Source organism: Aythya fuligula, chromosome 25 (assembly GCF_009819795.1).
Source record: "Aythya fuligula isolate bAytFul2 chromosome 25, bAytFul2.pri, whole genome shotgun sequence".
Taxonomy (NCBI): domain Eukaryota; kingdom Metazoa; phylum Chordata; class Aves; order Anseriformes; family Anatidae; genus Aythya; species Aythya fuligula.
Genome location: NC_045583.1, coordinates 4,245,408 through 4,259,163, shown reverse-complemented (window position 1 = coordinate 4,259,163; position 13,756 = coordinate 4,245,408). Strand labels below are relative to the sequence as shown.

General features: G+C 54.3%; 1 protein-coding gene across 20 annotated transcripts in view; it reads right to left on the bottom strand.

Annotated features, from left to right (window-relative positions):
* The window catches only part of NFASC (neurofascin), an 80,362-nt gene continuing 66,606 nt past the window's right edge, over positions 1–13,756 (bottom strand). For 7 of the 20 annotated variants that reach the window (XM_032203294.1, XM_032203301.1, XM_032203297.1 and 4 more), the window contains 6 exons: positions 12,629–12,745; positions 11,076–11,231; positions 6,372–6,503; positions 5,749–5,818; positions 2,687–2,698; positions 1–362 (listed from right to left, as the gene is read on the bottom strand). In XM_032203294.1, the coding sequence (XP_032059185.1) occupies positions 131–362; positions 2,687–2,698; positions 5,749–5,818; positions 6,372–6,503; positions 11,076–11,231; positions 12,629–12,745 (719 nt within the window). In that variant the 3' untranslated portion in view covers positions 1–130. The remainder of the gene's footprint in view (positions 363–2,686; positions 2,699–5,748; positions 5,819–6,371; positions 6,504–11,075; positions 11,232–12,628; positions 12,746–13,756) is intronic. The other 13 variants (XM_032203311.1, XM_032203307.1, XM_032203312.1 and 10 more) reach the window with 3 other exon arrangements.

Sequence of the window (13,756 nt, the reverse complement as noted above, 5' to 3'; positions counted from 1 at the left end):
TTTTTTTTTTTTTTTTTACTGTCCTCGGCTGTTCACACGGTTGTGTCGGAGGTAGCGGCGGCGGCGGCTGTTGGTGAACCCCCCGCCCACTACAAACCCCTCGGGCTGTTCGTGGTGCCAGTGTCCTGCGCTATGCCAGCGAGTAGATAGCATTGACTGGGGACGTGGCTTCCGAGCTCTCGTTGCCTTCCGTCTCCTCCTTGTCCTTCTTCACCGTGTACTGCCCGATGAAGGAGCCGTCCTCGTTGAACTGCCCCTCGCCCCCCTCGCCGTAGTCCACCAAGCTGTCGTCGCTCTCCTGCTGCTTTATCGTGCCGTCCAGGGACGTCTGGCTGTTGGGCAGGGGCTTGTTGTCTTCGTCGCTGGTGGCACAAGACAGACAGACAGACAGAGCCAGGGTTGAGAACGGGGCTCGCAAGGGAGGTGGCCACAAGCCAAGGGCTGGATATTCACACCTACACCCAGCGGGCGGCCGTGCTGAGCAGGGGCAGGAGGAAGGTGGGCGCCTCCAACCACCCCGGGTGGTGGGGACAGGACACAGCCACCTCGCTGGCCAAACCTCACAGCTGCCTTTTGGTGCTTCTGCGAGCCCACCCTCCATGCTATTTTCCTTTTAAAAAGCAATTTTTTATGCCCGGATGACATCGGTTGCTCAGCTCAGCCCAACTGGGTGCGCGTTGTAAATACCCTTCCCTTGTTGTCGCTGCTTTTCTTTCTTTCTCCTAGCATTTTAGCTGACCTTGGGGTAACCTCAGTTTAGTGTGCTTCGCTCCCAGCCTTCCCTGCACAGCCCCGCTCTGCAGTTTAGGTAGCTCCATGCAACGGGGAGAACTCTCAAAGCACTGCGAGGGGGCACGCACGGGATGCCAAGTTCTGTGCAGCGTCCAAAACTCGTGGGAATTTACCTTTCCAGGCTTACTTCAGAGCATCTGAGCTTGTTTGCTCAATTCTTTACCCTGTTCTCTTTTTCACTTAGAAAGATTAAGGCAGGTCACTGAAAAATAAATAGTCTGACCCGCAGGAAAAAGCAACCTTTTAAAGAAACCTTTTAGCAAAAAATTGGGGAAAAGCTGTTTTCTCTCCGGAGGGCAAGGACTGGTACCTCATAAATAAAGATTGCATCGGGGATGAGTGGGTTGCTTTGTATAAAAATTAATTTTCATATCAATTAGTCATTAGTTCATGTCTGAGCTTGTTCAGCATGCAAATTGTGTAATACACCTAAAGAGATCACTTAGGTATCTTCAATGCTTTTTCCTCCCCACCGTTGCTGTCTCTTTGTGTATTTCATTTTGTTTTAGTCCTGGCCTCGCCAGGCTCGCCTCCCGGTGTGGCACTCTACCCTGCTCTTTGCTTTTCTCAAAAGTGGTCAAAAAATTCTATTATTTCAGCGCCGTATTAGCAGAGTCATCAATCACAAAAGTAATTCAGCCTCCTGTTTGTTTGCTTTTTGAGAAAAAAAAACAAGTCTCCTGTAGCCTCTTGAATTCGGGGCCATTTTTCATTAAAAGAGCATCTCAGGACTCTCCCCTTGGATCTCCATCACCCACACCAAGGTCTGTCTGATGGAGGCACGGCTCACATGCAGCCGGGGCCGAGGAGCAAAAAGCTCTTCAGCCACGGGAGCAGCCCGGGGCAGGCGTTACGTCTCTCCCTTGCCATTCCCTTAATGGCAGCAGCTCTACAGTGGGAGAGGAATTCGGTGTCCCACAGCACAGCCGGCAGCTTCGTACCGCGTTTCCTTACATCAGCACTTTGGAAATTAAGCCGTGATACAAACCCAGTCTCGGAGACCTCGTGTTAACTTGGCATCGCAATAAATAATAACTCATTAGCTTTGTAAGCGGCTCCTTCTGGAGGGCGGGAGGGGGGAGAATTCAGTCTGCAAGCAGGACTGGTGGTTAGAAAGTCCAATTAATGTCAAGCAGAGAGTGGCAAAACCCAGACCCCTTCATTTAAACCATCCTTTCCCAAGATTTGGGGTGGGTTCAGTCGAAACTGGAGCTAGAACCAGGTTTTTTCCCTAATGGGGGCTCTGCAGTGCCAGACAGCCCGGCACTGCATTTCCCGCACCTGCCCCTGGTTTTACCTCTCTCCAGCACCGCTCATCCTGTTAGTGCATTAGGAGGGCGAAGCAGATCCTCATCAGCACAGTGATGCGACATAACCCTGTTAACATGGATTTCTGTGGGATTTGCTGATGGGCGCATTAGAGGACCAGAGCACCCAGCTCGTGACCATTTGGGAAACGTCATCCTGAGTGCCATAAATCATTGGGATGGGAGGCTGGAGCCAGGGGGAGGATTTTCAAGGCTGAGGCAGAGCGTGCCGGGCGGTTAGGAGCCAGCATTTTCGCTCGTGTCCCTTGCCACCATCCCCAGGTCCCGCTGCACGTGGAGGGACCGGCCCGAGGGGGGGCCTGGCTGGTGCTCGGGGGTGCCCTGGAGCATCTCGGAGCAAAATGCAGCTGGTGGGGCACGGGGATACCCCCGAGCCCAGCAGGAGGTTGGGGGGGGGAGGGCTTGTTTAATGTGTTAGGTGGAAGCGGGTATATGGGGGTAGGGAGGGGAAGGGAGAGTTTCAGCTGTGAAAGAAACAAATTGCAAAAAGGAGTAAGGAAAAAAAAAAAAAGAAAAGAAAAAAAAAAAGCTAAATGTGCCGGATTTCTGGCAGCACGTGGTCCTACCTTTCAAGAGACCTTCATGGTCCATGTGGATAGACCAGGTGAAAAGGAGAAGAAAGAATGGGAATAAAACAGAGAGAAGCAGAAAGAGCCTGATCAGAGAGAGATATGATGAGGTATGCATTCACAGGGGCAGTGCTAAAAACCCAAACGAAAAGTCACTGCATTCCTCATGGAGCCGACTGCCTCGTTATACCAAATGGAGCCGGGTGAAGGGTCCGAGCTGGGTGAGCCGATCCGGAGCAGCAGCGCATGGCAGAGGTGGCCCACGAGCTCTTTGGGTCGCCAAAAGGACCTTTGGCTGCCCCAAAGGGACCTCCCGGTGTCCCCTCCATCCCTCTGCTGGGTTCCCGCACCGCGGTGACGTTGGTGCCCCTTATGGGGCTGGGGACAGCACCGTGTCCACCGGGCCTGGTCGCTGCTGCGCCGGGTGCTGAGCTGCCTGCGGGGCGTGGGACTGTGCCACAGGTCCCTGTCCTGAGCCAGAGCCGAACTGGAGCCCAGAAGGTAAAAAAAAACACAAAACTTTCCCTTCCTGGCAGCCCGGGTTTCCAGCCGGCTCCCCCACGTGCAGCCTTTGAGCATTTGGTATAATGAGGCACAGTCACGGGCACAGAGCATTGTCCAAGGATAATGGTCTCCTGCTTTGAAAATAAGCTTCTCAGCTTAGCCTCTGCCCAGGAAAACCATTATTCTGTTAGTGGAACAGAAAGATGTGACAGTATCTCTTAATTATAGGCTGCAGAGATTTGCAAGTCGCATGCACGGGGCATTAAGGACGTGAGATATGATGAGAGCGTCTCAGACATGCCATGTGGAGGTGGGGAGGGGAACCAAGGCAGAGCTCACGTCAGCTCAGATCCTGTCCTTGCTTGAAATACTAATTGCCACCCTCCTCGAGCCTAGCACTGCAATCATTTTGAATCTTAATCAGCCAACAGCGTTTCCTATCAATCCTCCAAGTTCACCTTCCTTTCTGCCTCCTGGCTGGGAGCCTCCCGGCGTTCTCCCAGGAAACCTGGTGGTCCTGACGGGGGGCAGAGCTCACGGACATGGTGGTGGTTTTCCTTTGGCTGCTTTTTCCCCCCGTCTTGTCTGTGGGATGGGGATCAAAAATGCTGGAGCATCTTGGAGGATCTGTCCCAAAAGCTGAGCCCCCTTCCCCCTCTGATGGGGGGATCTTGCCCTGCTTTAGCAAGTCCATGCCTCCCAAGGCACGTTCCTTGTGTGATATTCTGTGATATTCTGTGATATTCCTTCTCCAAAACTTGTATCCACTGCCAGTAACGTGGCAAAAAACCCACACCTGTGGGTAATGACCCCAAAAACCCAAAGCCAAACCCTGCAGCCTCCTGCACCTTGGTCACTACTGTGGGAACCGTGCCCACGTTCCCTGTTGGTGCCCTTCCACTGCCTGCACGCGGCGGGGCTGCCAAGAAGAGGCTGAGACTCGGCCCAGCAGGAGCTGCAGTTGTAGGATGAAGGCTTCACCCCACTCCTTCCCACTGCCTGCGCTGTTGTGCTGCGGGTGTCAGCCCATCCCACAAACTGGGGGGCCAAGAGGATCCCTGCCATGACTCAGGGATTTAAGGGGAGCTGCTTTGGTCAAAGTATGGAAAATAGCAATGCATTTTCTGTGTTAAATTAATGTTTTTCTGTATTAAGGAAAGCCGTTGTATTCGTGGCTTGAAGGTTTTGACCCCACAGTGTGGCAGGCGATAAAGAAAGGTGACCCATTCCTGCAGCGTGCTTATCTGGGTTCCCACTGAGGGTTTATATCTATTCTGCATCATTCCCGTCACAAAACTGGGGAGCTTTGGGCTCATGACTTCCTCTGAAACAATCAGTCCCTACTGAAATCTAGTTAACACTGCTGCCCATACAAACGGGGCGGCGTGGAAGCCTGCAGCTGTCCCATTTCCCTTTATGCCCTGTGGGCAGGCAGGTACGTTCATTTTGCTCCCCCCAAAGTCTGGTGGAACACGTGCCCCATTACATCCCTTCCTGAATCCTAAATAACTTCTTCCTTACCCTGGCCGCATCAATTTGGGTAACGCCACGGCGCTTAATTAACCCCTGCTGGAAGTCAGGAGGGAGAACTCCCACCAGCCTCACTGGGCTTTGGGCTTTTCCAGCTCCCGTGGAAAGGCTCCTTTTAGTTCTTGGAGGAGAAGCACAGCACGCTGGGGGTGCTCAGAGGCTGCAGAGCATCCCTGCTGTCTGTGGGGTGCGGGCAGTGCTCTGGCGTTCCCCGTGCCTGCTCCTGCAGGATGCTACCCCCAGCAGCGGAGGCACGAGAGCTGTGTGGCACTGAAAGGGCTGGGAGAATGCTGGTGCCTCTCTGAAACCTCCCAGCAGGTTTTTATCCTGAAGGAGAAGTGGCTGCTGCCCTTCAGAGGATGCCGTTTGGCCTGAAAGTGGCTGCTCAGGGGCAATCAGAGCGCTTTGGGCAGGAGCAGGGCTAATCTCCAAGCTCTGCTTCCGAGGGGTTCCGCCGGGACCTTGCGGAAAAGCCTCGATATGAAGTCAGGCAGACCCCAAGTAAGCGAGCTCACGTGCTTTCAGAGCTGATCTGAACACAACTTTGGGCGTTTTTCCCCTGGATTCTGCCTTACGAATAGGAGAGTGGCTGAGCTGTGGGGCGATGCCCCCGAGATCTCCTCAGGCTGCTTCGGGAGCTGACTTTTGTGGTTTGTATTTTTTTTTTTTTCCGTGTGTGCCATGAGGGTTGATCTGCACTTCCTAAAAGCCGCGTCCCAGGTCCCAAAATCCCAGCTCTCCGCCAGGGCCGATCCTGCCAGGCTGAGGGACGGGGCAGAAGGAAACCTTGCAGCAGGCTCTCGGCTCGCTTAAAGCTCCGGGGCTTCGGGCAGGACCCAGCCCCTTTGGCACAGGACTTGCGGAGAGAAGGAGGCAGGAGGAGGAAAGGGGGGAGAAACAACCGGGGAGGCTGCGTGGCCCCGGGGGGCTGCGGAGGGGTAGCGTGGTGAGGTCTGTGATGGCTGGGGAGCGGGGCAGATGGGGGGACGTGGTGGCGGGGGTCCGCATGCCGCGCGGGAGCGTACCTGTAGTCGAAGGAGCCGTCCTCCACGTTCTTGTCTTCGGGGTTCAGGTGCTCGTCTTTATTGTCTCGCACTGGAAGCAAGCACAGCCCCGACACGGGCGTTACGAAGCAGCAGGGAGGGTGAAAGCTTCACAGGGGAGCAGCAGAGGCTTTGTGAAATGCCCACAGGGCTCAGGGACCCGCTAAAACCCCGCAGCCTTGCGGGCTTGTCCCCAAAAGCCACTGCCGCGGTGGCACCAGGGCACGGGCACTGAAGGTGGCCAGAGAGGGGTGTGTAGGTTGGTGGCTTTTCTTAGGCCTTGGCTGCGCTTGGCAAAAATGGAACAAGGCTTTTGTCTGAGAAGGCCTCTTTCTAGACGGGGACAAGCAGATTTGCAGGATAGGGGTCAGGTCACGCAGAGCAGGGGCGTCCAGCTCCGCGACGTGCCTCCTGCGCAGCCCAGAGCCCTCGCTGACCTTTAATTAACTAAAATGCTTCCCACTAATAATAATGTTCCCACTACGGAGGGAGGAAAGTGCTTGTAATCACAGGCGTGTATCTGAGCCCAGCACAATTGCATTAGCCCCCGGAAACCTGCGGATATTGAATCCACGGGCACAAAAGCTGCCATGTGGTGCTCTTACCTGGGTACTTCCCTCCTCTGCTCCGCTTAATGAAGCAAACGATCAGCAGAATGAGGACCAGGAGAGCGATGGCACACATCAGCCCGATGAACCAGCCCTGGGTCGCGATGTCCACGTGGTTCTTGGTGTAGGCTGGGAGGAAAATTGAAGGGAAAATAAAAGCTATAAGGGAAGACCCGGACAATGGAGAGAAATAAATGAGCAGAAGGATTCAGTCCACGGGTTTGAAAAGGACCTGGCTTTAGCACTGCGTTTGTGTGTGTGCTGACTGGGTTATTTGAGACTGTAGCACGGGGATCTGGGGCTTTTTTTTTAATGGTAGGCCAACTCAACGTTTTAGCAGGAGCTGCAAACAGCAAAGGGTCACGGCGTAAAGTAAAACCTAGCACAGACCAGTGAGAAAAGGGCGTGGAAAATAATGGCAAAAGAAGCTGGGTAACAGATTTGATCTTGCGTCCCTGTGCCTGAAAGCCGCCTCGGAGGCAGCTTCTGCAAAAAGGGCAGAAAGAAAAGCGCCCGGACCGTAGCTCAGGATGCGATCCCTGGTGTGGAGTGATGCTGAGCAGCCCTGAGGAGCTCAGCAGCAGCCTGGAGCTGGAGAAGCCCGCATTGCCACAGCGAGGAGAGCTGCAGAGGGCACGGGCACCGCGTCCTGCCGTGGGCACGGGGTCCCAGCAGCCACGGGAGGCTGGGCGAGGAGACGGGGAGGCCAGCGGGACGTGGCCAGACACGAGCTGGGACATGAGGTGGGCACAGAGCCCTGGCCTCAGGTCCTCGAGGGACGTCCCAGCTTGCTGCGCCGCGGTCTGGTAGCGCGTGAAAGTCTTTAGAGCAGCTCTCCATCGCCCCGCCAGGCTGCCGGGTGTCCGCGGGGCTGACGCCAAGCAAGGAGAGGTGTCCTGTCCCCGAACGTGCTCTGCCTTGTTGCGTGCAGCTCCCGTGCACGGTCAGCCAGACAAATCTGTGTCCTATAAATAGCACCGAGCTGCCATTTTCTGGCTCTCATTGACATGCGCTTCGTATTCAGCAAGACAGAGCAGAGGAGAAAATAACCTTCAGCGCAGCGGGGGGCTAAATTTAACCAGACCGCGCAGCAAACGGAGAGAGGTCGGCCTGGCATGAGCAGGGGAGGTCAGAGCTGGATGGGATCGAGCTGGGACTTAGTCGGGTTTGTCCAGAATGGGAAGGACGGTGCAGCGAGCATCCTTCATGGGTGTCCATGGGGCAAAAAACTACTTGAAATGAGCTTGCTGCTGCTACCCGAATTGGCTGCTTTGGCGCTGCGGAGTGCTGAGAAGGGCTGTGCTGCTGTCTTGGATGCTTTGCCTTGTTTAATTAATTAAGTCAAGTCCAGCCAACAAGACCGCCCAGGCAGAGCTGAGGCAGCACAAGCCACCATCTCATGTACCTGTCTTGAAATAATCTGATTTTAAACCCACCACCTCCTATGGATAGCGGAGGGGCGGCCCTGGCAGACAAGGTTGTGCCCGTGTTTGGCTGATCTGACACAGACACAGCTCGAGAAGAGGCTGGAGAGGCAGGGCAGTGCTTGGGAGAGCTACAACCAGAGGTGAGGGTTTGCAGCTGGTTCCCATTGCCAACCCCAGAGTGCCAAAAACCCCGGAGTCACCCCCGGAGGGTGCCCAGCACCGCCTGGGTTGGCTCAAAACAGCCCCAGAGGACAAGGAGCTGCTCACACAGGGAGCAGGAAAGGCAGCCCCCCGGTGATGTGCTGGGAATGGAAGGCCCTTGGCACAGAGACCACGACATTAAAAGTGGGTTGAATCAGTAAACTTCCCAAAGAACAGCACTCGGGGCTGCACTTGGTCCTTCAGACTGCCCCCAGGTACCAGGGGCTTTCCTGAAGGTGAAACCTAAGCCCTGCTGTCAGGAGGGACTTGAAGTCAAAACACAGCCTGGGGACACCCCCAGGTAAAGGAGAAGGACAAGGAAGGGCCGTTTGCTAAAGAAATGGTGTCGGATGCAGACCGCTCTGAGCTGGTGTTGCTTTTTTGGTGGGGGTGGGCTGCCTGGGGGTACCCCGGCTCTCCTGTGCTGCTTTTCCTTTTAACGCTGCCCCGCTCAATATTTGCCTTTAAACCAACCTGAGCTGCGTGGTGCAGGAAGATGCGCTTTTATAAGGGGGAGAATGAGATTAGAACAGAAAGGAGCCGGGATCTGGATTCAATTAGCTGAGTGCCCAGGGAGGAAGGGGGAACGAAGCTCTAATGGAGAGCTTGGAAACGGGAGGAGGTCGGGTTAGCAGGCCTGGTGGGGTGGGATTTCTGCATAAAGCAGTGCTAGGGGACAATGAGGGGGGTCTGCAGGGTCTGAAGCACCAAAGCAGCCTGAGAGGTACGCTTTGTGCCACGGGGTCGGGGCTGAGTTGTGTGCAGGGGGGCGGCTTCAAGGTACCGAGTCCCCAGGGGGCTCTGCAGCAGGATTGGGGCACCGGTAGGGTAGAGGTGTAATTGCCATCCTTCCCAAAAAAGCAACACATGCCGACAAAATTATAGGCACAGCAATCGTGTATTGAGAGTAAACGAGTGACTGTCATTGCAGCATTCAGCACGGGAGGATTAAGGACCTGGCTGTCAGAGGGGCCGTTTGGATTTGCTCTAATGTAAGGCCAGCGCCGAAGGTAAGCAGTGGAAAGCAGCTGCGCAATCAAACAGCTATGGATTTGGAATGCAGCTGAGGTGACTTTTTAAAAAGTAATTACAATCTCGTGGCAGAAAAAAAAGGGTTACCTAACAGTCACAGTTTATATGCCAATTGCAAAGCTGCCTGAAGAACAGCAGCAGGTCAGCGACATCGGGTGTTTATTGTTGGTGTGTGAAGTCTCACTAGCTCCAGTCCCTCACGGCTCCCCCTTCCAGTGTTTTACCTTTTTTTTTTTAAAGAATATATCTTTACATTAAGCTCTATAAGCTATATTTGTACTTCTGAAGTGTCATTTACTGTTGGGAAGAGCCCTGTTGGGAGATGGAGCTGTCAAGTTAAGCAGAAGAGAAGTGGTGGTGCACACGGACTGCGTATTTATCCGCGTTCACGCTGAAGAAACCATTAGAAGAGCTATTTGCAAAACATTAAAAACAAAAAGCAGAATGAACAGGGCTTTTTTATCGACAGCATTCCTGACAGCATATGATTGTCAGCGGGGGCCGAGCGCTCGTGTCAGCAGAATCCAGCCAGCGAAGAAATGGATCTGCAGCGCTTGTGCCTGCAAGGACGGCGAGAGCTCTGCGGCTCCCACGGTGCCGGGGCTCAGGTCACCGCTCAGCCTCCATCACGGGGACAAAGGCAGCCAAGGCTCTAGTTTCAATAGTAGCAGTAGGAACCCCTAAATTACAGAAAATAGACACGCCGAGATGGCCAGCATCAATCAGCCGAGGATATTGCTGCTTTTTTTTCCTTCCTAATGATTCCCTGCCCCTTGGTGCCTGTGGCGCAGGGGGCTGCCTCCTCTGCCCCGGCTCCCAATGTGGGGGAAAGCAAGAAAAGAGAAGAGACGGGTCCGAACCGGGGAGCAGCAATCCCAAAAGATGCTGCACGCTGTGGGTGAGGAGGCTGCTGGTGATTTCTGAGTCAGGTGAGGGGCTGGAAGCAGACACAAAATGCAACACATCTCCCCGGAGAGGCTGCGTGCCGTGCCCAAGGTCAGCGGGCGCTGGTTTTTTTATCAATGCTGGGCAGCAGGAGGCAGGGAGGAGGACTCGCAGCCGCCACCTGTCCCTGTGTCAGCCCAGTGTATCAGAGAATTATTGCTGGAGTCACGGCTCCGAATGCGTGGGGTGGGGTGGGGAGGGCTGCTGCTCCCACTGCAGCCCCCCCCACCAAGGACGAACATTTTGCTTTTCAGCAAAGAGCCCAGGAAGCGCTGGAGCTTTCCATCACCACACGGCTGGGGCTTAGCAAAACAACTCCAGTTCTTTGCAAATTGCAGCCTCTACCTACTGCATTTGTCAGCGTGGGCTGCTGCGGTGCCGCTTGCTCCTTGGCTTTTCAGCGTTCAGACCCCACTCTGACAGCAGCGCGCACAGATTCCTCCGGCAAAACCCGCCGGTGGCACAAAGCAAGTTCTGGTTGTGATTTATTGAACCTCGAGTGTGAACAGTGGAGCTCCAGAAATGCAGAAAGCCTGATTCAGCGCCTGTGCAAGGCGGTAAGGGCACTTCTGTGGCATCCAGTGGGCAGTGTAGGAAGCCCATAATTAGGGAGCTCTGAAAATCACCGAGGTGATAAGCCTGGCAAATTGCTTGCGCAATTAAATGCAAAGTTGCCGGGGGAAGCAGACCTGCTTGGCATCTCGCTGAAAAGCCCTGTGCATGCGCCGTGCGTGGCTCTAAAGGAGGCTGCCTGCAAAAACAGCACCCTGGTGCTGCCCCTCACCTCTGCGTGGCACTACCCTGGGGTCCGGCCGTGCGCCGAGGCACCAAGAGATGCGATGTGCGCGTGCAGCTGCGGGGCTTCAAACGCAGCAAGGTGCTGACCCCAGCGTGGTCCCTGCCCTCCTTCCAAGCCCTTCCTTGCGCCCTGACGGGGATTTTTTGGCTGCTTGGGCAGCTGCTAAACCAGGGCAGGGACGGGATGGTGGGTGAGGGCTGCGCCGTGCTCGATCCCCTCCCACCACCACGCCGGTGCCCCCGTGGACACGCAGTGACATGCCGCGGACACGCGCCCCGGGGCTGGAGCCCCTCTCACCTGAGCTGGTGGTAAAGGTTATGTACGAGTGCTCGCTGGGGCTAGACCATATGGGGAATACCCACAGCTTGTACACCATCCCCGGCGTCAGATTCGCCAGCTGCACAGAGGAGGGGGTCTGAGCTTTAACGGGGATGGATTTCTCTGTCTTGTTACCTGAGAAACAGAAACCGCACATCAAACCCAGCCGCGGGAGGCTCGGCGAGATTACCTCGTTGGCACCGCAGGTGATGCGTTGTGCTAGCCCCAGGCACCGAGCAGAAATAACACGGCTGGCTGGTCAAGGAGCTATTAACGGCGCCGTGATTAGTACTCACTGGGAATAGGATAAAAACAGCAGTGCAGGAATCAGGTGGGGGCTTGGCTGCATCCCTGCTTGCCGTACTGAAAAATACACCAGGAGCTATTGAGGAGATTGCTCCCTGCCTTGAAGTCCTGACAGATCCTTTATCTGCCCAGCCTCAGGTCTGGATACTTGGGGTTTTACAGCAAACGGGCTGGAATTTGCCTGGTGCCTCTCAGCTGATCAGAGGGTTTTGCCTGTGGGTTGAGGTTGGTGGGCAGCTGGACGCTGCAGTGAGCACATGAGCCCGCTCACCCCAACTGGGATGTGGCTCAGGGGCATCACCAACATCCCACGGGGCTGGAAGGGAGCCTTGGGAGCTCGGGACTTGGCCTGCAGGCTTTGAAGTGGAAAATAGTTCAGAAGGGGGAAAATGGTCCCCTTCCCCAGCACATCCTGCTCTGTCTGCAAAGAGACCGGGCACTTGCTGTGCCGTCAGAGCTGTTTTAAGTCATCAGCAAGGTATTTCTTAGCATTGTAAACAGCCAAAAGTGGTTCACTGTTGATGGCTAGGTGAAGTTGGCTTATTTTAAATGCCAATTTAAAGCCAGCATACCAGACGATAAGACTGAAATGGCTGGGAAATAAAGTCAGAGATAAGCAGCGTTCATCGCTGCCTATCTATTAAAAAATAAAATAAAATACAACCAATAACATGTAAATGCCTTTTCCAAACAAGTACTAAGCAGAGGCACTGACTTGGAGTTTCCAGACTACGTACAGCCTTACAATTGCAAGAGACAACGATATCCGATACGCCAGGAGGTTTGGGATCAGAGGGGATTCTGCCAGCTCCAGGCTCAGCAAGCCCTTCAAGGGTATATAAAGCCCCTCCAATTTGTGTCATTTGTTTGCTGTGAAAGCTTTGTCCCCGTTCATATACACACGTTTATATTTTCAAAGGCTCTTTACGCTGAGCCCACATGGAGCCCAGCTCAATGAACTAAACACATTCGTGGTTCGTACATACGAGCATCTCATGGCCATCAGCTCAAGGAGGGGGAATCTCTTGTGAGTCACCAGGAATACTTCTGGTGCTTTCTAAACGGCTACGACCACATCCTGCCACCTCCTCTCCCCTCCACGTGGCCACAGAGCATCTTTCAACACTCAGTAATTAAGACTGAGTTACAGATTGCAGCCTTGAGAGCTGGCAGGATCTCTAATGGCATCACAACCCTATAGAGTCCCCACGCGATCTGATGCTTACTGGTGATATACTTAACCACAAAGTCAGTTCCTGCAGAGTAATTGTGGCTCCAGGTGATGTTTGCCCAGTTACTATTAGCCAAAGCTCTTATGTCCCATATGGACGATCCATTGGTGTCTGGTGGACAGGTTAGAAGAGGAGTTAGTATTGTGGATTAGACAGAAATGAGAGCTCACCTAGCGTCCAGTATCAGTAAAATCTTACAAAACCATTCCTAAAGTTAATGCTTTGACACCTACAGACGTATCTGAGGCCACATTTGTTTCTTACAAGAGCCTTAAGGTCAAAATTTTGGGGGGTGTTGGCTACCAATAGCTCATTGCTTGTTGGCATTGAAGTCCAACTGCATCCGGTTTAGCTTGGAAGTCTGAAGCCCTCCGTGGCACTTCTCTGAAGACCTCGGTCTGCAGGGAAATCTCCTGGCTAAACCCCTGCCTAAACGAACGCAAGATGCACGCATGAGCGGGCACGGACTCACTACCAGAGCGGGGAGAGAATATTTTTATGTTACTGGGTCTAGAGACAGCCAGTGGGGCAATGAAGTCACTCGTTTCTGATTTTGAAGTTGAGGATTGTCGACATTGCTTTGGAGAGTGGATGAACTTCTATTTCTGGCGAGGTGGAGCTATGCCACCAGCTCAGTGTGCTTTAAGAGCTTCCACACAAATTGCGCCTCGATTTTAGCGTTATTATTTGCCTTGGGACGTAGCTTAGGATTTGGTTTGACAAAACACCAATGAGTAACTTCCGTCCCTGGAAGGAGGGCAGCTATGCGACTTTTGGGAAAGGGCAACGGAGCCCCTAATGCCGGGGGGGGACGGGGACGTGACCTGGAGCCCTCCCTGCAGCCCCAACCTGCGCTGCCACGCAGGCCCCCTGTCTGCCTGCATTACAGCTCGGGCTCTGGGCTCGTGTCCCCGGGGCTGTTCGGGCCCCGTGCTGTTCCTCGTGCCGCTCCCCGACTGCTTTTTGCTTCTCTGCCTCTTGTCCTCCCGTTCCCCGTGGCTGCAGCGCGCGCAGGTAATTGCCCCTTTGCAATTAGCAGCGCTTCCCATGTGCTCGCTGAGCTGTGACTGCGTTGTGGTACCGATCTCGTGAACCTGCTTCATTACCGAGCCCTCGTACGTG